The following is a 22292-nucleotide window of genomic DNA, read 5'->3' as shown; positions in this document are numbered from 1 at the left end:
GCTTCCCAGAAAAATTTAAAAAAAATACCAATGTAATTCTTACCTTACCGTACCTTACCTAACAGCTGGGGTGTCATTTGCTGTATCAAGAATACGTCTCCACATAACTCGGTCCATGGCTGCTCGTCGCACAACCACTCAAAGCACGGATGCTTCGGAGATCTTTCCTGTAACTTCTATTCCTACCTTCCCGCGGTGCCGGCTGGGGTACGAGTAACCATAGGAAAGATTGGGTAACCAACCCCAGTGGGACCTTGGTCGGGAGCGGGTTATTTCGCCGCAAGGTAGTTTCGAATACTCCATATTATAATTTTTTGTGTAATCATGTCTTCTGAATAACTGATGTGGTGCAGCGAAGCGAAGATGGCTCGGCCGAGGCGACGCCAGCTGAGTTGACCGCCGACCTGTCGCCGAAGCGGCGACCTCTTGCATACAAACCTGTAACTGTTTGCCCGGTTTACTCAAAGCTAGGTTTCTTTGCTTCAATTAGTTCCGAAAGAGCAGTAGCGAGGTCGGACAGCACACGAACCAGAACGATGTGACCAAGCCGCATTAGATTTTTTTTATTTTCACTCAGTAAACGGAAAAACCACACATACTTGTTTGGTAGATATACCTGGCGTTAACGTTATCATCTTTCAGTTGTCTTTATTTTAAATCAATTCCAAATACGATATTAGAACAATTGCAGGATTAAGCGAAATGACACTTTCGGCGAAATGGCCTTCGGCGAAATGGCATTCGACGAAATGACCCTGATCCACCTTAGTCGTATGCTGACAGGGAAGGGGGGGGGGGGGGCTTGCTTACAGAGAGCGATCCTACCCAAGCGTCTGTTCCCCATGTTGGGGCGGCTCGAAACAGCGTCAGTTCTCCATGTTAGGAGCGGCTGCTTACCGTCCTTGTGTCAGTGTGGGACTCTAAATAGGTCTGACACAATGGCCCTCCGGCGAGACAGGAGGTTAGTGCAGGCCTAACAAGCCGCCCGAACGTACACGTACAATCAGGATATAAATACGATTTGGAATAATCGCAAAAACCTTGGCGACTAATGTAATTCTCAATCCCGATAAAAACCCACATATATCTATGGCTGGTGGAGGGGTTTTCCATATGACTATAATTGAATAATGTGGCGTCCAAGTACAGCGAATCACATGCAGGGTAGATTAATTGGCAAAACAACTTCCCCGGATAGTTGCGGGTTTGAGTCCCGTCTAATCGTGGTTTTATTCACATAGTTGTATTCGTTTTACTCGTTAGATACTGATAGAAAATGATAAAAATCACTAGGCAGCTTTTCAATGCATATGCATGTACCTATATAAAACGTCTAATAGTCTGTCACTATTTTCTATCTTTCTGTTACATGAGCTAATATATCTACTCATGGTTTAAGCAAGTAAAGGAGCTCTGCGGTCATAATGCTCCTCTCGAGATTCAGCACTGTTTAGAAATATGATTTTATTTTTTAGAATTTGAACGGTTATTAAAACTAGTTGCTTTGGGTAGATCGAAAATGTTCGTTCGCAATAGTTGATTAAGCAAGTAATTTCTGACGCAATATTTATTTCTCTGCTCTCTTCTGTTATTTCCCCTAATAACCAAATCATGTAAATAACTGTTCAGTATGTCACTACTTGGTATTGAACACACAACATAAATTTTAACAATGTTAAATTTAATCATAATCCAATTGATAATATACGTTTATAATAAATAAAGAATCTGTCGAATCATAGGCCACTAATACAAAATAATTACTTTAAAAAGAAACAAAGTTACTAAAGAGCATCTTTGAATACAAATCACAATAAGAACAACCAAAAACGCATTTATTTGTCGATTATAGAAAATTTTCATTTTTGCATGCTTAAAAGTAGTTAAAATATTTGAAAATCTTTCTTCGTATTCATAGCTCTATAATGTGGAAATGATTTAAACAGTGTTTGAATGCATGCTAAAACAACAATTACTCTCACAATTATATTTGTACATATAACTTTGAAAAAAATTATGTTCTAATGCTTTCCAAAATATGTTTACAATCAACACTAGTTTTTAGCATTTCATGAATTTGAACATCCCCATACAATGCTCTTCAACAAAGCTCTTAGGTGCGTGGGTTATCTAAATATAGGCGATTTACGATTCTAGCCAGCGTATTTCAGATTTCTTTTTCACTCACTCTCTTTACGTGCGTTGGAGAAGCTACACTTCGGAGAATTAATGTGCCGAACCCATTTCTGTCTGTGCTAAAGATGATACTTTTTTTCAACAAATAAACATGATACTTTGCTTACAGATGATTACTTATTTAAGTTCATACATGACACAATTGCACCCATAATCTCCCATCAAACTTCATATTCCAGCGAAAAATATTTTCCATTATAATGTTCTTGATTCGCACGATCCAGTGCGTGAGTATCTAAAACACTTATACCTGTATCTAAAATTTTGCTTGTCTTCGCTAGTTTCACAATTTGGCTTCCTTCTCCAAAACAATTAAGAATAATTCGATTCACTTTCTCATTAACAATTGTTTTCTCTGTGGTTATAATGGAACCTCCTTTGGTCATCGTTCAGCCTTAGTTGGTCTAAGGCCGGTCTTATAAAAATCATGAAAATCGCACAAAATAGAATGTAAAAATTATGATAGAATAGCATGGGATTAGGAATAAATGCCTAATTATTGTCAAGTTAGCCATTTCAACTAACAGAAATTTGAAATACATATCAACGGAAATTTAAATTACATTCTAGAAATTTCAATAGAAAACTCAATAATAAGCTCATCACCCTAATTATTGTTCTTCACAGTTATTAATACAGTAAGCATTTTTCACGAAAGCATACACAGAAAAACACTTGCAAAGTGAAGCTCGCGAGAGATCTCTTCTCAATATTTAGCTCCTCCCACAAATTTATCCTATTGGTTGAAATTTATCTTTTCTTATGTTTCTTGTCAAATCAATCTACGCGAGATGAGAGCGCATGCCTGAGGATGTTTCTCTTCGGTCAGTATCAAATGTGCGGGTGTAATTACGAGAAACCAGAACCTCTATCACTGGGTCGGCTGGCACTTATTTCTATGCTTCTCTCGTAACTTCTTGTCACATGTCAAGTGCCTGATGCTACGGCCACTTGACGTTTCCAGTGCTCTCTGTATAGGTACCCATATTTACGTCAACGGATCTATTTAGGATGAAACAAATTACCGACTTAAAGACCCGAGCGTATGTTGCCACAAAATGCTTCTCAGAAACCCATCAACTGGATGAGTGTCTAGCAATATAGTCGTGTGTAATGGCCAATACTGGCGAAGCACTGTCTGGCAGTATCCTGAAATAATATACAAATGTATGTATATCGTATTACACACTCGCTGGTAAATGGGTTGAAAAAAAACTAATAGTGTTATTTTTCATGCGGTAAGAAGGCTAGTTTTTTTAAGAGGAGACAATGATACTATAAAAATATACTATATTCTCTTGAAACATAAGTTTTTAATGAACAGTTAAGAGAAAAGTAGTTGCAAACAAAATTATCCAGGGCCTATAGAATGTCATTTTGATAGTTGATTTTGGATTAATTAGGCACATTACTTTATTATAAAATATAAACGATTTTTGTTTTCTGATTGACAGTTAATCATGTGTTTCAGAAATTGGCTCAATGACATACAATAGTTTATTGTATGGCCTAAAAAACAACGCAACTTTGCACTTTGAACAGGAAACTCTAGAAAAGGCAAGAAACGACGAAGAAACAAACATGGACATGGACATTCTTATCAAAACTTAATTCTGGGTGATATAGGAAACGTTGAATTAAAACGTGTTACAATTAAAAATTGGTTACATTTAACTTGACACTTTATTCATCGTGTATAAAAAAAAACCTATACATCCTTCATTTCCAGGATGTGACTATCTACAGCATTTTGTCTACAGTATGACTTTCGCTCTCGTTTCGCAAATATCCAAACAATGAAAAAGCAGAATCTTGACATTATATCCCTTTTGTGGAATTTTGCCTTTCTGTTTCAACAGAATTCGCAGCCGATTCTTAGCGTCCAGAATAATTGCATGGCTAGTACTAAAATCCAAACTATTCGAACCCCAGATTAGTGAATGTGCACGTGTGCGGTCACATTCAACACAGAAAACAAACATCCTACAGGCTCACATAAGAACAGTGAGTAACATTTTAAATATACAACGTCACCGCAATTTACATCGCGACACTATTTTGGGTGCTACATTCACTTCATGCTAGATTTTGGTTTTCCTGTTTAGTTAAAATCACAAATTTATTTTTATTTTATTCTGAATTATTTCACGTTTGATTTAAAGGACATGAAAATAAAGTTGTTTTTTAGACTTATAAAAATCGAGTGAAATTGTTGTAGTTGGAATATTTCTGTAATAGATGTTATCGTAAAGGTATAGTGTATAGTGTAGAGGTGGCAGAAGTGAGCTCCTTGTTTCTAACGCCTAGAAAATTAAAATTTACACGCATTTTTGAAAAAAAAATGTTCGAGACCGTATATCTGTTAGCGGTAATGTGACCAAATCAACTTTAATTACAACGATCGGAGAACGTTTGTCAATAATCAGGAAGACTGGATCGGAAAGAAATCGGAAGTCGGAGGTCGTAAAAACGTCGAAAAGAGATGTCCACCTTTTTCAGCGAAACCCAAGCCTCTCAGTACAAGATATCGCAGGCAAGTTTCGTCCACAATCTTGCATTGAGCTAAAATACTAGCCGAACTGTCTACTAGAATACGATGACTCCAAATCATGACGATATGCAAAATAAGTCACCAGAGTACAATCGCGAAAGCTGTACATGAAGATGATGACTTAGTTTGATAGCGTCAAGACAATTTTCAACAGTTTCCTGAAGTGAAATATCACACGGTAACTGGAGAGGTGGCAGAGATTTTCAGAAACACTTGTAGAAGTTTGTAAAGAAATGGCTTTTGTTGCAGGTCAACTTTTCCTATGGCTTGATCTAACCACTTACGTGGTACAATGACTTCAAAATAAATTATAAACTTGTTGTCGTTTCGTTGCAAGCATGTTATTTGAAATGACAAATTAATGTGATATACAAATTTTACAACGAAACTGTCAAGCGAAATACATGTATGTTACTAGTTGAACGATTTTCAAAGCCCCATTAAATAAACTTTCATATATTGTTGTGATCGTTTTTCAATCCATATATTACTGTCTTCAATTTTATGGTAGTACATCGAAGCAAATTGGATATTTAGTGACATCACTTTTTTTCAAATAAAATGTAAGACAAATTTTGACATTCTTATTATATTCATGTTCCATACAATGTCTACGACACCATAAAATATTTGTAGTATTCAAATCACCTTAAATCATTGCATATAAAAAAAATTGTTTATATTGCAATGTCGATAGCATTACGTTGCGACAACCGATCAATAGCCATCTGAGCTAGTCCTTGAATTATATGTTACAGTCTAGTTATATCTATGTTACAGCTGCATCAGTTCACAGTAACGATTTGTACGTACGCTTATGTGTTTATAATGTTTTCGCAACGCCAAATAAAGTTATTTTCAACTCGTGGCTAAAAGTTTGTTTGCATTTTTGAATTGACATAACCCATGTTAAGCATTTTAAAACTAGTTGCGATTTGCTACATGAGCAAAAACATGAACCCTTCCAACACACCGATCTCAATAAAAAAATATTAGGTCCTCGATATACAAAAACTCGAAAGGCCTTTAAAAACAATTGTCAGTTAATTGCAGTTCATGGTAAACGGACACCTTCAATCAAGTTTTGCACACTTCCCTCGGTCACTTTCTCCGTCATAGAATGGGGAAAGTGACCGAGGGAAGTGTACAAAACTTGATTGAAGGAACCTATCAAATATACTATATATTAATATGGATCACTCTTGCGATTCACGAGCGAAATCACAGTAAAGTGCGGTGGCAAAAAAGGTTACTAATACACTACAAATTTTTTAATGCACATATGACAGTTTTCCCAATCAGTTCACTGAACCAAACAACGCCAAATATATGGAATATTTCTCGATATACAGTGCACAAAAAAATAAGCTGTTATTACGGTTTAGAATCGCAATCTGATACTAACTCGCATGAGAACATTTTGTTTTTACAAAAATCCCTTTTTATATAAATATGTGTAAAATGTACACGCAGAACTACACAAATTAATCTTAATGTTAGTTCAAGATATTTACCAACATTTCCGAATTATATACTACAATTTCTTGATTTGAAAAATTACGGTAACGGTGATATAAACATACAATATCAGGTTGTTTAATAAATAAATAAATGCTTTAAAACAAAACTATTCAGTATATGAATAAACCGTAATTCGCCTCAACGAGAGCTATCAATTGAAGTAAAAGTAATAAGTATAACTTGTTCTTTTGCTGAGAGAAAAGATAATGTGCAGCTAAATTAAATTCAATGTCATGAACGCAATGAGAAACATATCGCAATCAAAATAACTTGTAATACACCGTTCATTTCATTTTAATTTCTTTCTATATATCAGAAGTGATCCGCCAAACATTGCTTTCACAGCCTATAGGTTTCGTCTTTTCAGCACTATTCATAACTTTCATGAGCAAAGTTAAATACTACTTCATAGCTCTTGAAAGTGAAGACGATAGGTCTAAAGGAGCGTGATTCTACATTATTTATAGGCGATATTTACTTTCGTCAGAAAAATAAACACATTTAAATATGAAAATGCTCACATGTACGCATCATGCTCAATTATTTTTGACATTCCATTTCTGGTTGCACGCTAAACGCAAACTATTAAACATGATTGAACTAATAGCCTTTTCCGTCACGTGATGGTGTTACTGTGATGTCTTTTTCGATTTGTGTTGAATGCGTTATAAACTATATTGATATATAATATATTTGAGCCTTTCGAATGGCCCGGAATTAGTTGCAAATCCAGTGGTTCTTAAAGTACGAAAGTAAGTATCACATGGGATTTGAACTTTTGTAAATTGCTTAGAAATTCGACGCTTTCCTATGATTATCGGCGCTTATTAACGATGTCAATAATATTGACATATTACTAAACTTACTAATTTACATTACTGATCCAACCATTTTCGATGGATTGTACCACCCTGTCAGCTTGGAGCGAAATCAATCTTCAGTTCAGCAACGCCATCGCACGGCATCACATTCAACATATCATGTCAATTGTATGAGTGCGCAGCCCTGCTATTTTGGCGCGCACGAATTTGACATTTCTCTCCCCTACTTCTATGTATGAGATTCGATGTGGACTCGCCTGGTGGCGACATGCTCGCAAAAAAGGATGTTGCCAAAGATTTGTTCGGAAAATGTGAGAACTGGATATCTTGTTAATATGATGTCTTTGATTGTACGGAACTTTGTAATCTACGGAACTTTGTAATCTACGGAACTTTGTTAATCTTTGCTTGAATGAATATACACTGGAAACTCAATTTACACGTAAAGTCGAGGGTAAGTATATTACATTTCGCGTATATTAAATAAAACATCGCATTATTTCAAATTTTTCGCGTGAAAAAGTTTTGTTTCAATTTCATTCTATTTTAGTATAACTAACATAAAAAATATAACTACGTTCATACGCCAAAACATCTAAGTATATTTTGCGACTATGGAAATCCGTGATAGATATTCCAAGATCCAAAAACTACTTGGAATATTTTCCTCCTACACTGTGCCACAGTAAGAACTACAGCGGCTAATGACTAGTTTTCGTTTGCTGGTCATAGTTTTAGAGCTACACATTGCTTACTTGTCATCGCTGTTTCAGGCATGTTTCCAGTCATCCAAGAACTTAAGTGAAAACAGGTCTTGAGATCTACACGAGCAATCAGCAGCTTATAAATAAATTTTCAGAACTGTTCATAATCGTAGAGCTACATACTGTTTATTTGTCTACTTTGATCTGTTTCAGGAATGTTTTCAGCCATCCAAGGACTTCAGTGAACCACGGGTATGGAGCGTGAAGATTAAGTTAGTTAATATGTTTTGTTATTTTGGTAGATTTTAATCTCTGAACTTCAGGTAGTTTTTGGATGGTGTAGATCATTCACAATGAGCCTATTAATTGCATGTGATATTACGAGTACGGGACGAGGACAATAAGTTTGTTAATGCATTTTGTCATGCTGGTAGATTTTAAGATAGTTTTTGGATGAACAAGCACTTCTTCATAATTATTCACAAAGATCTTATGAACTGATTGTGATACCACGAGTAGGGAAAAAAGAAAATCACTATTGTCATCGGCTACGTTGGTAGACCTTAAGACCTATATTCCAAGGAGGTTTAGGAAGGACAAGAACTTCCACAGACATTATCACAGTATGACAATTTACTGAATATAGTACTACGAGCATATAGCGCACTCAAAAGTCATACAAAAGTGACCAGCCACGCGATTATACGCTGATTTCTTTTTTACAGAGAATTCTTGGATACCCACGACCTTAACAAGATTATATGAAACCAAGCAATTCATAATATTAAATGTTGGATTGTTTTGTGTGCGTATAATTAAAAATTTCCCTCATTAGGCAAAAACGCGCGATCATCGCGTAATTAAATACAAAATTGCATTATTTAAAATAAAACGCGTAAAAAAAGCGAGCAAGTTAATTTCGCTTAAACCTTTTTTTAGGTTTTCAGTAAAGATTTAATATTTTCCATGTAAAAAAGCTATCTCATCACGTTCTAAACCAACTTTTTCGCCAAAGTCCGATTGTCATATATTGAGTTTTATCCGAATCCGATGTCCGGTTCCAGAATCAGTAAATTCATTTAGTAAACAGAACCTGTTAGTTTATTTCAGAATTAGAGGAATTCAAGATTTCAATCCGTCTCATAGATAACGACGCATGAAGGAGATAAATTCTTGTAATCTGGTTTAATAACTTAACATATTGTGAACTCGTATCCTTTCTATATGAGAAAGAAAAAACTTTGACAACCTAATTTATTGTCCTTGAACTGTATTTTAGTGTTTGATTGACAATTTTATGAACAGAATTTTCTAATACCTATAAATTTCTTTAGCTGGATCTTCTACAATTTTAAAAGAATCACTTAATACAAAATGTTACTTTCATATCAGGTTTAAAACAAATCTTATTATTGAAATTATTAGACCATCATTGAAGTTTTCTTTCAGTGTATATTTTCTAGAGTATCCACTTGATTTCCTGAAATTTCCTCTTAGATACCGTTTGGATAAAATTAATAATTTTTGAGTTACAATTATTTGAAAAACGTCCTTGCTAAAATACATCCATACTTTTTTAAAAATTAGTCGAATTGGTCTGAACATCACATCCCCCAACATAATTTCTACTCATCTTTGAAATTACTGAGTTATGACAGTGTTAGGGTAACAGTATCTCAGTCCTTATGTTCTTATGAAAGAATGAATGATCAATAGTTCCTTTCTCGAGAACGGTACTTTTCTACCAAGAGAAAGCTTCATCACGAAACCTTAGTTGAAATTCGTGGGATCTTTTTTTTTTTGCTCTCTTTACCTAACACAGCTAAGCTCTCGTTTAGTTTTTGCACAAACATACCAACTATCAAAAGAACGAACGAACGGCTCTGTAGACCTAGTTCTTTCAATACAACTCAGCTGTACTGAACGGCTCTTTGAAATGAACTGTTTTGCCCATCTCTAATCTGAACTATTTCTCTTATTGATACGTTTTATAAAATTTGATGATTTAACTACTAAAAAGACCAGATTTTTATTAGCACTTGCTACGAAATCAGCTTTTTGTTATAAACTTGATACAGCTTGATACTCGGATAATGGGTCAAAATTTAGCTAAATTAGTACGCTCGTGGTAAAACCAAACTGAATCATCGCTTATGTTTTTATTCATTAGATATAAAGTTAACTCGTTCTACAACATTAGCCCCTTTCAAAAGCATAACATACTCCAGATAACGTTAGCAGATCTAAATCAATAAAAAAAATATGAAAACACTTACTACGTAAAACCCGTAACTCTACCCGGGCCAGACCTAGTCTTCCCCGCCAAACCCAATCGCACAATTCTAACCAATGAAACCAGTCCTTCAATCAGCGGAGCGCCTCTCGAACTCCATCATTCGGACAGCGTATTCCCTCAAGCATATTCCCCCCACCAACCACTGTGTGTTTGTGTCTGCGTGTGTTCGTGGGGTACGCCATGCGCGCGCTGGTTCGACGGGGCGTATGATCGGATGGATAACTGACAAAGTCGTGCGAGCAACTCTATCCTGAGACTCACATTAAGCCACGCAGGGCTTGCGCTCGTTCGGCATTGCTCAAAAGAAGCAATGATTGCCACAAAACTTATCTTATAATGAGCATATGTTTATGTACAACTTGGGTAGCTGACAGCAAGTTGTTTTGAATAATTTTGTATTCAAAAATACAAATTATTTGTAAATTTGAAAGGTATAAAAATCGTTAGGAAAAGTTAAAAGGAATAATTTTTTTTAAGAATTATGATTTATAAAACAGGTGATTTTATTCTTTAATAGATCAATATTAATTTTTAGGTTATAATGCGTTTCAACTACTAGCAGCATATCCCGGATGTGTGTTTTTATTACATCAGTGTCTATAAAAAATAATTTACAGAAGCACCGTCTACTGAACTATTTGGTAATTTTTGACAAATCGACAGAAATTTGATAACCGCTTGCAAGATGCAAAGTCTTGGCATTACATTCCTTTTGTGGAATTTGGGCCTCGAACATACGACAACTAGCTTGTAAGACCAATGTTCTATGCATTGAACCGCCTACCAGGAACTGATAACCGCTTGTACTCAAATCAATTACCGAACGATCAGGGTGTGACACCATAAAGTAAATTTTTTGTAACCAACGTACTTTTTTGTAAATACTTTGCTGATCTCCAAATACTATGTCTTATTTGCATTTAAGTATTTTTTCAGAGTGCTCTTGACAAGATGTATTGATTGCCAACTTTATCTACTATTTCGACCGGAAAGAATTGGTACCTAATCCTCGTAGATCAATAAGAACGATTTTTTTTAAACTTTTTCATGAATTTTTTAACATTTGTGTATGAAACTAAATTTTGTATCTCGACCGAATAGAAGCATTATGACCAAAATTCACATTTACCTAGAAAATATACTAAAATCTCTTTTCTAAAACATTGACTGGGAACAACAATATCAGTTTCGGTTAACATATCCAACATAAATTACAGAAAAATGTATATTTATTAAACTGGTGAAAAACAACTCTTACTATTTGAAAATTTCTACATTTTAACAGAAAAGCTGTAACATCCAATGTCAACAAACACAAACAGTTGCAGGTATAAATTAATATGATAGCATCTTTATACAATCAAACTCGAGAAACTTCAAAACGTGCTCAAACACATCAAACTGCAAGGAGATGACAAAAAACATTCAATCGTCGCAGAACACCCAGATCCGAAATTTACATACCACCACTCACATGATCACACACACTTTTCGTCTCTCTTTCATTCATTTTCCTCATCGTTCGGTCATCAGAAACCCGTCCCGGTTTTTTTTCTGGTCGACCCATCGCAGATTCAGGCGTTTCAGTTTCGATTGAGACTTGGTACGTGTCGTGCGTTTTGTGTTTCTCCGTCACATACAGTCAATTGTGTAGATCCCACTGAATTAACGAGGGGTTATCCAATTGCTTTTTCAAACTGTGTACTGTTTCGTTCCCGCGTGATGACGTAGTAATGTTCCGTACCTTTACATATATAGAGTGTGATTTGTAGAATTGCCCCAGTGACCAATTACAATAGGATCCAGTGTTCTTGTTGCATTATTGCAGACCTACGATGAATAGCGGCATCCATCAGGATTCGCTAACCTTGGATGACATAAAACCAGTGGGTAGAAAAGAACGCCCAGTTGAAAAAATGTCAAACGGTAGTGTTGGTGGTGTTGGGAGTAGTGCTAATAACAACAATGTGGCGTTAATTACCAACAACAACAGCAGTTCTATCAGAAATGTTCATAATAACAATAACAATCCAAAGCTTCTAGCGAATGGGAATAGTACATCCACAAACAACCCGGCGCTTCAGGCAGCCGTTTATGCAACTGTTTCCTCGGCAGCGGCGGCGGCTGCCGCAGCATCTATCGAAGACAATAAGCTTGGCGCCAATGATAAGGAGAAGCTCACGAAAGCTGTTATGAAGGTGTTTGAAGAGTATAAGTGGACTCCGCCCACTAATGTCGTCAAGTAAGTTTATAGGAGATAATTAAAATTTAAGGTTGACGTGTAATGCAATAACTGGATGTGATTTTTCAATGGCCCATAAATCCGTTACCAGAATCAGCTTTTACATGTATAAGTACTTCCTCTATTCTACTATTCCTGTAATAAGTCTCTGAAAAAGTATCTTAAAAAAATTTCAACAGAAAATAAGATAACTCACAATAACTTACAACTAACAATGTGCATGATGATTTTATGTTGCAAACGAATAAACGTATTAGTTTTATACATGTTATGGAATAAATACAATGTCAGAGTATTATCTCTTCCCATTATGTTGAAGTAAATCTTTCGTCTTTTGCCATTCGAATCATGAAATTCTGATTTTTTGTGTAAGGGTTTTGATATTTCACCCCATTCAGCGACATTATTCAACGTCTTTCGCGTGTAGAACCACAACTAGTTCACTAAACATCTGTAATGACAATGGTACATTGATCCTGTATTTTATTTATATGTAATGTTCTGTTCAGAAACTTTCTCGGAACACGGAAAAGATGTGCCCAATGCACGTAAATGTTAAAATGAAGCAATTGTACGCCTACCGATGCTAGTAGCAATTATAGTCATGGATATCAGTACATAGAATCACTCCGACAAAATAATTAAAACACAACAAGGCTTCCCAAAAGGATTCCATATACACTGATTCCACTATTCTGCTTCAACAGACCTCACAGACGATTTTTAGTGCATTGAACCTTTGCATGGCTAGTGACACTAAGAATTCTTTCATGCCGTGACTCAAACATACGACAACTGGGCTCTAATATCAGCGCCTAGGGTTACTACCTTCATAGGCCTTGTCTGGTAGTGTCGGCGTTAGAAAAAACTGCCGAACATACAAAAAAAAATCCGGCCGCGGCACTACCAACGATTTTTTAAGATTCATATCGTTTTAACGAGAGACGCTTGGAATTTCTGGAACTGTTATACTACTTCTACTAAGGCGAAACGAAAATAGTGTATTCAGAATTGTGTTCTGTGACCTATATATTCTATATTACTTCTAGGATTAACCTTATTAGATTCACAAATCTAGCATTGATAGTATTAGAAGAGGGGATCAATATCCCTTGATTCTTCTTCAACCCGTATTTTGGATACTCACTCTAATTATTACCTACTGAGTCATCTATTAGTATTATTAGTGCACAGTATTCACTTGGGGGCTGCTCGACCACCAATGGAAATTGATCTTCAATGTCAACATCTCTTTCCGAGCAGTCTAGATAGCCGTGTAGTGTTGGTAGCGGTTCTCAACTGGCTAAGAATAACACTACGGCTCACCTGTCCCGATGGTATAAGTCCACCAACAGGTAGGCCGTGTGATATCCGGCGGTATTATTTCAACCAAGAATTGATTCACTGGTTTCCTGTACCATGTCGTAAAAGGCCACTAAAACGGGAGCTCGCAAGTCAAGGTGTCAAGGCCGATGACCCGATGTCTGAAGAAGCCTTCAAAATGGCAGGCGTAAACGGAACATTTGTGGGCTTTGCCCTTGCGGAGCTCAACACTCCGTGTCACAGTTAGACTGATTATTAGAGGCATAGGGGGCTGTCCATAAAAGACGTCACACCACAAGGGCGAGGGGGGTATTTCATAAAACGTGACCTTTTGTGACAGGAGGAAGGGGGGGAGGTTTTTGGAATGTGACGTTCAATATTTTCAATGAGCGCATTTTTGAAATACCTAACTATATTACTGCTTCGCTTTATTTCCTGAAAAAATCTCCACAATAAACGTTTACATTCTATAGGAAAACGTGTATTTGTTGATGTAAAAGCTTCTTCTTGTAAATTCGGAAATAAATGATGCAGGAAATCATTTCTGTTGTGATCACCAAAAGTGCACGGAGGAGCGAGTAAATTAGCAAAATTAATAAATTTTGGCTAATATGAATAAAAAAGAAAAAGATGCCTTCACACGGTTTAATTTAAGTTATGCACTGACAATTTTTTCAGTAATTTGATTTTCTAGCATTGATAATAGTATATCATAAGAATTTCTCTTATCTGATTCTGATGCATTTTATTCAATTGTACTCCATTTGAAAAAGGGCGGGAGATCAACGATTTCAGACGTTGATCATGTCATGTCTTATCTTGATCATATGTGATTTTCCTCCACCAACATCAAAGCTTTTCGAATCATCCAATGATTCAACTTACATAAATCAAGAATCATTTTAGCTCAAAATCACTACCCATTGTGTGACGGAAGATCAGTACCGATATTGATCGATGTGATTTAAAATTCACTGATCAACTGATCATGAAAAGATTTTCCGGCAGTGATCTCGTTTTGATGAGGTTTTCGTCTTTATTTTTCTCTTTTTCTTTTATTTATTTTGAATTCGTGACTTGTGACATAGGGGGGGTGAGGGGCCTTTGCTTTTGTGACAATTTGTGACAAAGGGGGGATGGGGAGTCAAATATCGTCAAAAAAAGCGTGACGTCTTTTATGGACAGCCCTTAGACAGAAAATATGTCTATTTTTGGCATATTTGCCATATAACCGATCTTCGCCAAACGATGACTTCACATTCTTATTATGTAAATTACAGTGGAGCTGAAGTCATCAATAGTAAATTCATTTCTATTTATATGCTCTCATACAATACATAGTGGTTTATAGTTTTAGTTCATCACGCTGCCAAACGAAGATATCACTCTTCACCAAATCTTTCTTATCTCTCTTAAACACTAACGATTATGGGCCGTTTGTTGGTTCTGCAAAGCAAAAAGTTTTTGGTAAGTTTTGTTGAGATGGCTACGTAATTCACTCAAATATTTGAGTTTCAAATGAGGGATGAAGCAATTACTGCATCTTCATCCTACGAGACAGGACCTCATATGATGAATGATGCAGTTGGGATTACACCCGCCGTTGAAAACTCGAATGCTGGAAATCATCAGTCATCAACTATCTTGGACTAGTTGATTGGCTAAAGTTGTTACCACAAATGAAAGATATAATCTTATCACTGTCAACTAGTTGGAGAAAGCACAGGATTCGCTATAGGGCTGCTTCCAAACATACCATCTACTGGCACAGCTTGCAAACTTGCGCTCAGACAACAGCATTTTTACCAGATTTAAATCTGAAAATGTTAAAGTATCTATTGCATTTTACCAAGCATCATTGCAGGATTCTGATCAGAGCTCTGACTGGACATTGCAAACTCAACCATCACATGGCTACTTATCAGTGTGCTGAGTATTATTTTTGGTAATTTAGTAAGTGCAATTGCGTACCTCATAGCATCTGAGAATGTAACTGTTTGACGCAACTACGTGTCCGGGTTTTTGGTTCTCCATACATGGTTGAATCTGTGTATGATGATTTAAAATTTAAGGATATTCTATCATCATCATAGCAATAGTCAGAGGAGTTCATCGTTCTTCTGAAGTGAATGAATCCCTTCTGTTTCTACCCTAAAAGGTTATAGCAGATTGTTTGGCAACCCTTATAGGGGCCGAATTACTTCTATTCATACATATCGCGAAATCTGAATGGTGTCGCTTCTGTAAAATCTCTAAATCATCTCGAGGGTTGTAGTTTTTATCAAATGTGCATTTTGGCACCCTCAGATTATTCAGTATCCTTCCGCGGATACAGAACGATTTGTTTCTTTTTGTTTTGTACTGTTTTCCCACCTCCCCCCAATCACATTTTCCATGAAACCACAGTGGTTAATTGTAGACAACGTTTATTATTCGAGAAGATAATACGATTTTTTTCTGTACAGATTGCTTCCCTAATTAAAATACAATACTGTTTTCGTAATACTCTCCATTTGAACTTGCTCTTGAACGGAATTAAATACAAAAAAACTGACGTTCTGTATCAACTCTACACCAGTATTTGAAATATACAGTTTTCCATATTCGCAAATTCAGAAAACAGTTGACAAAAAATGAGTTATAATGATGAAGTCATATTTCAATTTGAAAATATCACAATAAATTATTTTGATCTGAATGTTATGTACAGATATTTAGAATCCTATTTAAATTTCAAAAAATCAGTTAGTTATAATTACTGATTACATGTACATGGTTATTTCCTCTGTTTCTTTACCCAGAAGAAGCAATGTAAACGCCATCGTGTGAAATAAGACCAACTCCAACTTTTATAGCTGTTGTGAAGTTCCAAGGGGTTTGGTAACATGTTAATCATAACAGGAATCATCAATAAAAATTTTCTCGTTCAAAAATTACGAATACATTTAGTCAGTAGTCAAATCAAAAACAAAATTTACATTTCTTTAATTCTCTTGAAAAATAGATGGTCATTGACAAAGATTTTGCAAGATTTTTTTTAACATTCAGTAAAAATTTTATAACAAGTTTTGCTAGCAGACATGAAAACAAAACAGTTCGGGTTTACATCTCATCCAAGTCAGTCGATAAAACAAAACCGCTTACGTTGGGGACAGAAGAAACCAAGTACAGTATTGTGTAGTGAACAATAGACCTCGAAAATGAGTGAACCAAACGAACAAAAGCTACCGTCGGTACGAAAGAATACAAATATTGTTGACTTCAGACAGTGCAAAATTCGACCTTCGATACGAGAACTTGAAGGTTTGCTTAAGGAGCAAATGCATCTTGACATTAAACGTGTGCATTTACTTCAATGCAATAAGACCTATAATGTTGTTTATATTCAGTTCTATAAAGAGTTGGATGCAATTCAATTCGCTAAAGACAATAATAATGTGCACTATGTGGAGCATGAAAATATCAAGTACAACATTCCAGTATATATGGAAGATAGTGCTATAGAAGTGCGTGTGCATGATCTTCCCTCAAGTGTCATCGATCCTTATATTCGCGCAACTATGTCCCAATACGGAGAGATTCTCTCTATCGAAAAAGAAAAGTGGAATAATTTTTCCCCGGTATTCTAAATGGCGTACGTTTGTTACGCATGCGCTTGAGGAGGCCTATACCTTCTTATGTGACATTCGGTCAGGATACAAGAATACCGTGCAAATCACTTGTTACCTATGACAATCAGATGGCCACATGCCAATATTGCCAAAAAGCTGTTCACTACGGTAAGCCATGTGATAAACCGGACAAGGAGACAACTATACCAAAGGACAACGGTGCTTCCTTCACAACAACCCCAAGCAACCCCAGTACACCTGTGACAGTCACCAACAACAGGGAAGTATCCCCTTCAACGAAACCATCCAACGTAACCCCTTTAGAACAAAGTACACCAGCTGCAGTTAACAGCTAACAACCCAACCAACCAGCAACTGCAAACAATGTATAACAAGGCGCATCTACAGCAACTAGCAACGAAATCAACAACAATACCACGGCAATGGATGACGAGACGAACCACGAACAAACTGCCCCTCAATCCTCGCAGGAGGAAAATGGAAGCTCCTCTCCCCCTAGGAAAAGGGTGACAACGAGATCCAATACAAAAAAAATGTTCATCTAAAAACTCAGCTAAATCAGCCATGTAAAGCTTGTACGCAAATAGGCCTGAATAAAATATTTTTTAAATAAAAAAAAATGAAAACAAAACTGAATATTGGTCAGTATGGCTTGAGCAAAACTTAATTTTAGTCAAGATATTATGATTTCTATAGACTACTGTTACTGTTTTTAGCTATAATATCTAAGTAAAGTATAACATACATTGCAGGCATTTTTTCCTCTCTTCGCATATGGATTGAGGCATACGGTCAATGTTTGAATAAGATCACACACATAGTATATGATGTAAAGATTCAATTCTAATGAAACATCAGATCCCTCAATTCGTGAGCCATAAGTCTTATTAGCAGATTTTCCTTCGATTGAAACATTTTTGTAATCGAAGGAACAGATCACTTAGACGAAACAATGCGCATCCTCCACGCATTGTTAAATTTCTAACATGGTCTGTGCTCAGAAAAAATTGCAACAGACAAAAATGCTCACCCGAAAATTATTTTGAATGGGATATTTTTGAAACTCTCAGGAAATAAATACACACATATTAGCTATGTTTTTGCAAAGTTGGATTATTCACTTTCCTCTCCTAGATTGAATGCCTCCACCTTAGACATAACACTATCCATCAAATTCTGTGCAACACTCTTTCTTCAAATCCTTTTAGTTTTTGAAAATCTCACATGTTTTCTGAAGCCTTAAATTCATAATCGCCCAGAATTGTTCTATTGGTAGAAGTTCCGGCTAGTTTGGCGGTGTTACCTCATCCGATACAAAAACAATATCGCTGGCTTCGTTCCTCTCCATCAGCGGTTTCTCTCAATGGCACAATGCCAGATCCCGCCAGAACATAGTGTCACATTCATATTCGTATAAGTACTTCTTGGTAAATTATTAGTTTTTTTTCCTCCGAAACTTCTCCAGAACATACGGGTGAAACAAGTCGACGAAAAATCCAGGCCGGGGATTGCCTTGGTGTCCGCTTTAATGTACGTTTCATCGTCTAATACGATTCATTTCTACTGCACCAACCACTCGTGGTACAGCTTCCTTGTACGGGATTTGGCCATCTCAACTTCATTCGCTTTGCACTTCGTCGTCTTCCTTGGAACGACTCTTATAACCTTTCCAGCTACCAGGACCGTTGTAAGCTAATTGATCTTGACCTGCTATCCGTTCCGCCGTGATGTCTTAAAAGCAGTCTTTGTTTCTGATTTAATATTATCACTATTTTTTTTTGTTTTTGATTATAGGGGTTTTAACCATAATGTCATTCGCCTTTTCGAGGCAGAAAAACTTTTTGACCATATGTGCGATGTTGGGAACCGAACCCAAGTAGGCTGCGTGAAAGACATCGACTAACGCATCACGCTATACCCGTACCCCTCCAGCCGGCATCACTGGACCGACCTCGTCATCCAACTGGTCGATCCCTCGAGAGCAGGATGCTGATCCCCATTCTGCATAAATCTGGGGAGGGTGCTGTGAGCACCAATAGCCTTCCACCCCGAAGTAATACCTAGCGGTGGTGCCGGGGAGGTAGGGTTGGAGATCCAAGGTGTTTTAGTGGGTAGTTCCAATCAACAGTTGGGTAGTCCTGTGGAGAGTCCCACACTCCGTGCGTAAATGCATTTCACCTTGTAAAAAAAAAATACCCGTACCCCTTATCCTGAATTGATTGTCCAGATCTGTTACAAAAATTGAATTTTGACATCCATCAACGCAGTCTTCGATACCAGCCATTTCTGAGTTGACCTCGTGCTAGAACAAATTATGCATATAACGAACCTTTCCTCAGCATGTGTCGCCTTTTTAATCGCTGTTCTGATGTTTTCGATTTCCACTTGTCGCGTACTACTGCGAAAAACGGTTCCTGAATACTTTCTCTAGCTGGTTCTAATTCTATCTACGATCTCAGAGACAGGCACAGTTACAGTTTTTATGTTATTGTTTTTTATTTGTTATGTTGAGATAAACATAAGCGATAGTTGTATTTTTAAGCAAAAGAAAAGTACCTGTTGGATATTTGAAATCTGTTGACACAAAAGACGAGAAGGTTTTATACCTGTTGGAAAAAAATCTCAGCTCCAGCGGGCTTTTCCGCTCCAATCAAATAAACAAACTGTAAAAGTAATTTGTGTTGAAAATTTGACTGCAGCGTTTAATAAAGCCTAATATACTATTTACTTTATTGACAATTGTTTTATAATACTCGGCGAATGACCAGAAACGGTTAAAGTCGCTAATAAAATGAAATAATGAAACAAAAGTATCAGAATAGTCTACAAAATTAAGTATTGATTTGTTTCCTAATAAAAGGAGCCATGATTTTTCGGCTAAATAATATTAAACTACATTTCTTAATGTGTGAATACCTCATAATTTCATATTTCCATAAGTAGCTCCATGTCGTCTACATATACAAGTACTTTTAGATATATGAGTAAGAAGGAAATGTCCTTTACGTACTAAATAAAAATAAGAGAGTCTAAATATGAACTTTGGAGAACACCTCATGTCACATTTATTGATTTGGAGTAGGTGATTTTATCGCGTACAATTTGCTTAAGTTTTATAACATATGATTCAACCAATTCCAAGAATTTTTGTTAAATGCCGTGTTTTTTTTTAATTTTGAATGGTAATAAAAGCTTAACTGAAGTCAGTGTATAGGATTTCTACATAATTTTCATTGTCCCTGGTATCCAAAGTGAATTTGAAGATTTGTTGGAGTAAAATGAGCTTTGAAAACCCATGTTGTGTTATGGTTAATTAATTGTATATATGTTGAGATATTTTTTTCCATTTATTTTCAAATTATTTTGGAATGCACGAGATAATTACGTACTTCTAATTTTGAGCCTGATATCCATATTTCTGGAAACAAACATTACTATTGATACTGATAAGTTTAAAAAAATGGTGTTTTGGTATTTGAAAGCTCAGTTGCCAACTGTTTTAAATATATTGGTGCTATTCCGTCAGGTCCACGTCATTTTGCTGCATTGAAGCTTGCAAGTGCAGTGAAAATTTTTTGCTTGGATAGTTGATAGACAATAATATCGTTCGAAAATTCCTGTTTAATGGAAAAGTAGTTACGTCCACGATCTGTCTGTCTGTTACCCTTCAATTTTGTTTTTAAATGGCTAAAGAATTTTGTTAGATACTTCTTGATTACGCTTTTCATTTACTGTTGGGGATGGAAAACATTACTGCATATGGGAATATACGTGTTATATAAAACTAAAGACTGTCCCAGAAAGTATGGACGCACTTTGATTTCGCTGTAAATAATTCACAAGTGTTAGATATTCAAATTTTATTCGATATACTGATAATATTAGACTACAACAACCGAATATTATTCTTAACATTTGCTACTTAGCCATTGTAGACTAGCTGGCGCACCTTCTTGCGAACGTTCCTCATTAAATTCCGTACAGACTTCTTGGCGACAAGTTTTTACACTTTTTTTTCATCTTTTTCGAACTGTTGAATGGTTTCGGCTGCCGAGACATGTTTCCTAAGATGTGCTTTCGTTAATGCCCAAAATTCCTCAATTGGTCGAAGTTGTGGGCAATTTGGTGGATTCATGTCTTTTGGGACGAAAGTGACATTTTTGGTAGTATACCATTCTACCGTTGATTTCGAGTAGTGGCAAGAAGCAAGATCTGGCCAGAAGACAACAGGATCCTTGTGGCTTCGAATCATGGGTAGAAGTCGTTTTTGTCAACATTCTTTGATGTATATTTCGCTGTTCATTGAAGCAGTGGTGATGAAGGGTTTCGAAATCTTACCGCAGCTACAAATTGCTTGCCAGACCATAGCTTTCTTACCAAATTTCTCGACTTCAATCGATGTCTCGGACTGGTTTAACACTTGCCCTTCTCGCACCGTATAATATTGTGGTCCCGGCAAGGATTTGTAATCGAGTTTCACGTAGGTTTCGTTGTCCATGGTTATGCAGTTCAAATTTCCAGCAAGAATCGTTTTGTACAGCTTCTTGTTTCGGACTACGTTTTGGTTGTTTCTGCTTCTTTTAGGTTCGAAGATTCAAACGTTCCTTAGCACGAAGAACATTTGACTTCGAAGTGCCCACTTTTTTGGCCACATTCCGAACTGAAACCTCCTGCTTTCGCTCGAACGCCTTCAGTGTACGTTTATCCAACTGTTTATCCTCGCCGAACTTCCTGATTGCATTTCGCACGGCTTTTTCATTTATTCCTTCCATTTTTGCTATCTTTTTCAGTGACAGTCCGCGTTCTGTGCACCATTTGTACACAATTTTTCGACGTTGTTCTGCTGAAAGTCCACGCATTTCGAAACAAACTAATGAAAACGAATAAACAACTGCACAAGTGGTTAAAGAAGGGTGTAAACAACAGGACGCAGCCATTAAAATTGACAGATTCTGAACCATTGCGAAATAGCAGCGGTTTTTGGTTGCGTCCATACTTTCTGGGAC

The 22292-nt window shown here is 36.4% G+C and overlaps 1 protein-coding gene across 1 annotated transcript in view; it reads left to right on the top strand.

The window, feature by feature from the left end:
• The first annotated feature begins 11924 nt into the window (after window positions 1-11924).
• LOC131427247 (transcription factor Sox-10) overlaps window positions 11925-22292 on the top strand; it is a 59350-nt gene continuing 48982 nt past the window's right edge. The window contains exon 1 of the mRNA XM_058590263.1: window positions 11925-12331. Within this exon, the coding sequence (XP_058446246.1) occupies window positions 11925-12331 (407 nt within the window). The remainder of the gene's footprint in view (window positions 12332-22292) is intronic.

The sequence above is a fragment of the Malaya genurostris genome, chromosome 1 (genome assembly GCF_030247185.1).
Source record: "Malaya genurostris strain Urasoe2022 chromosome 1, Malgen_1.1, whole genome shotgun sequence".
NCBI lineage: Eukaryota > Metazoa > Arthropoda > Insecta > Diptera > Culicidae > Malaya > Malaya genurostris.
Note: the sequence above shows the minus strand (reverse complement) of the source record. Positions and strands in the feature narration are given on the sequence as shown.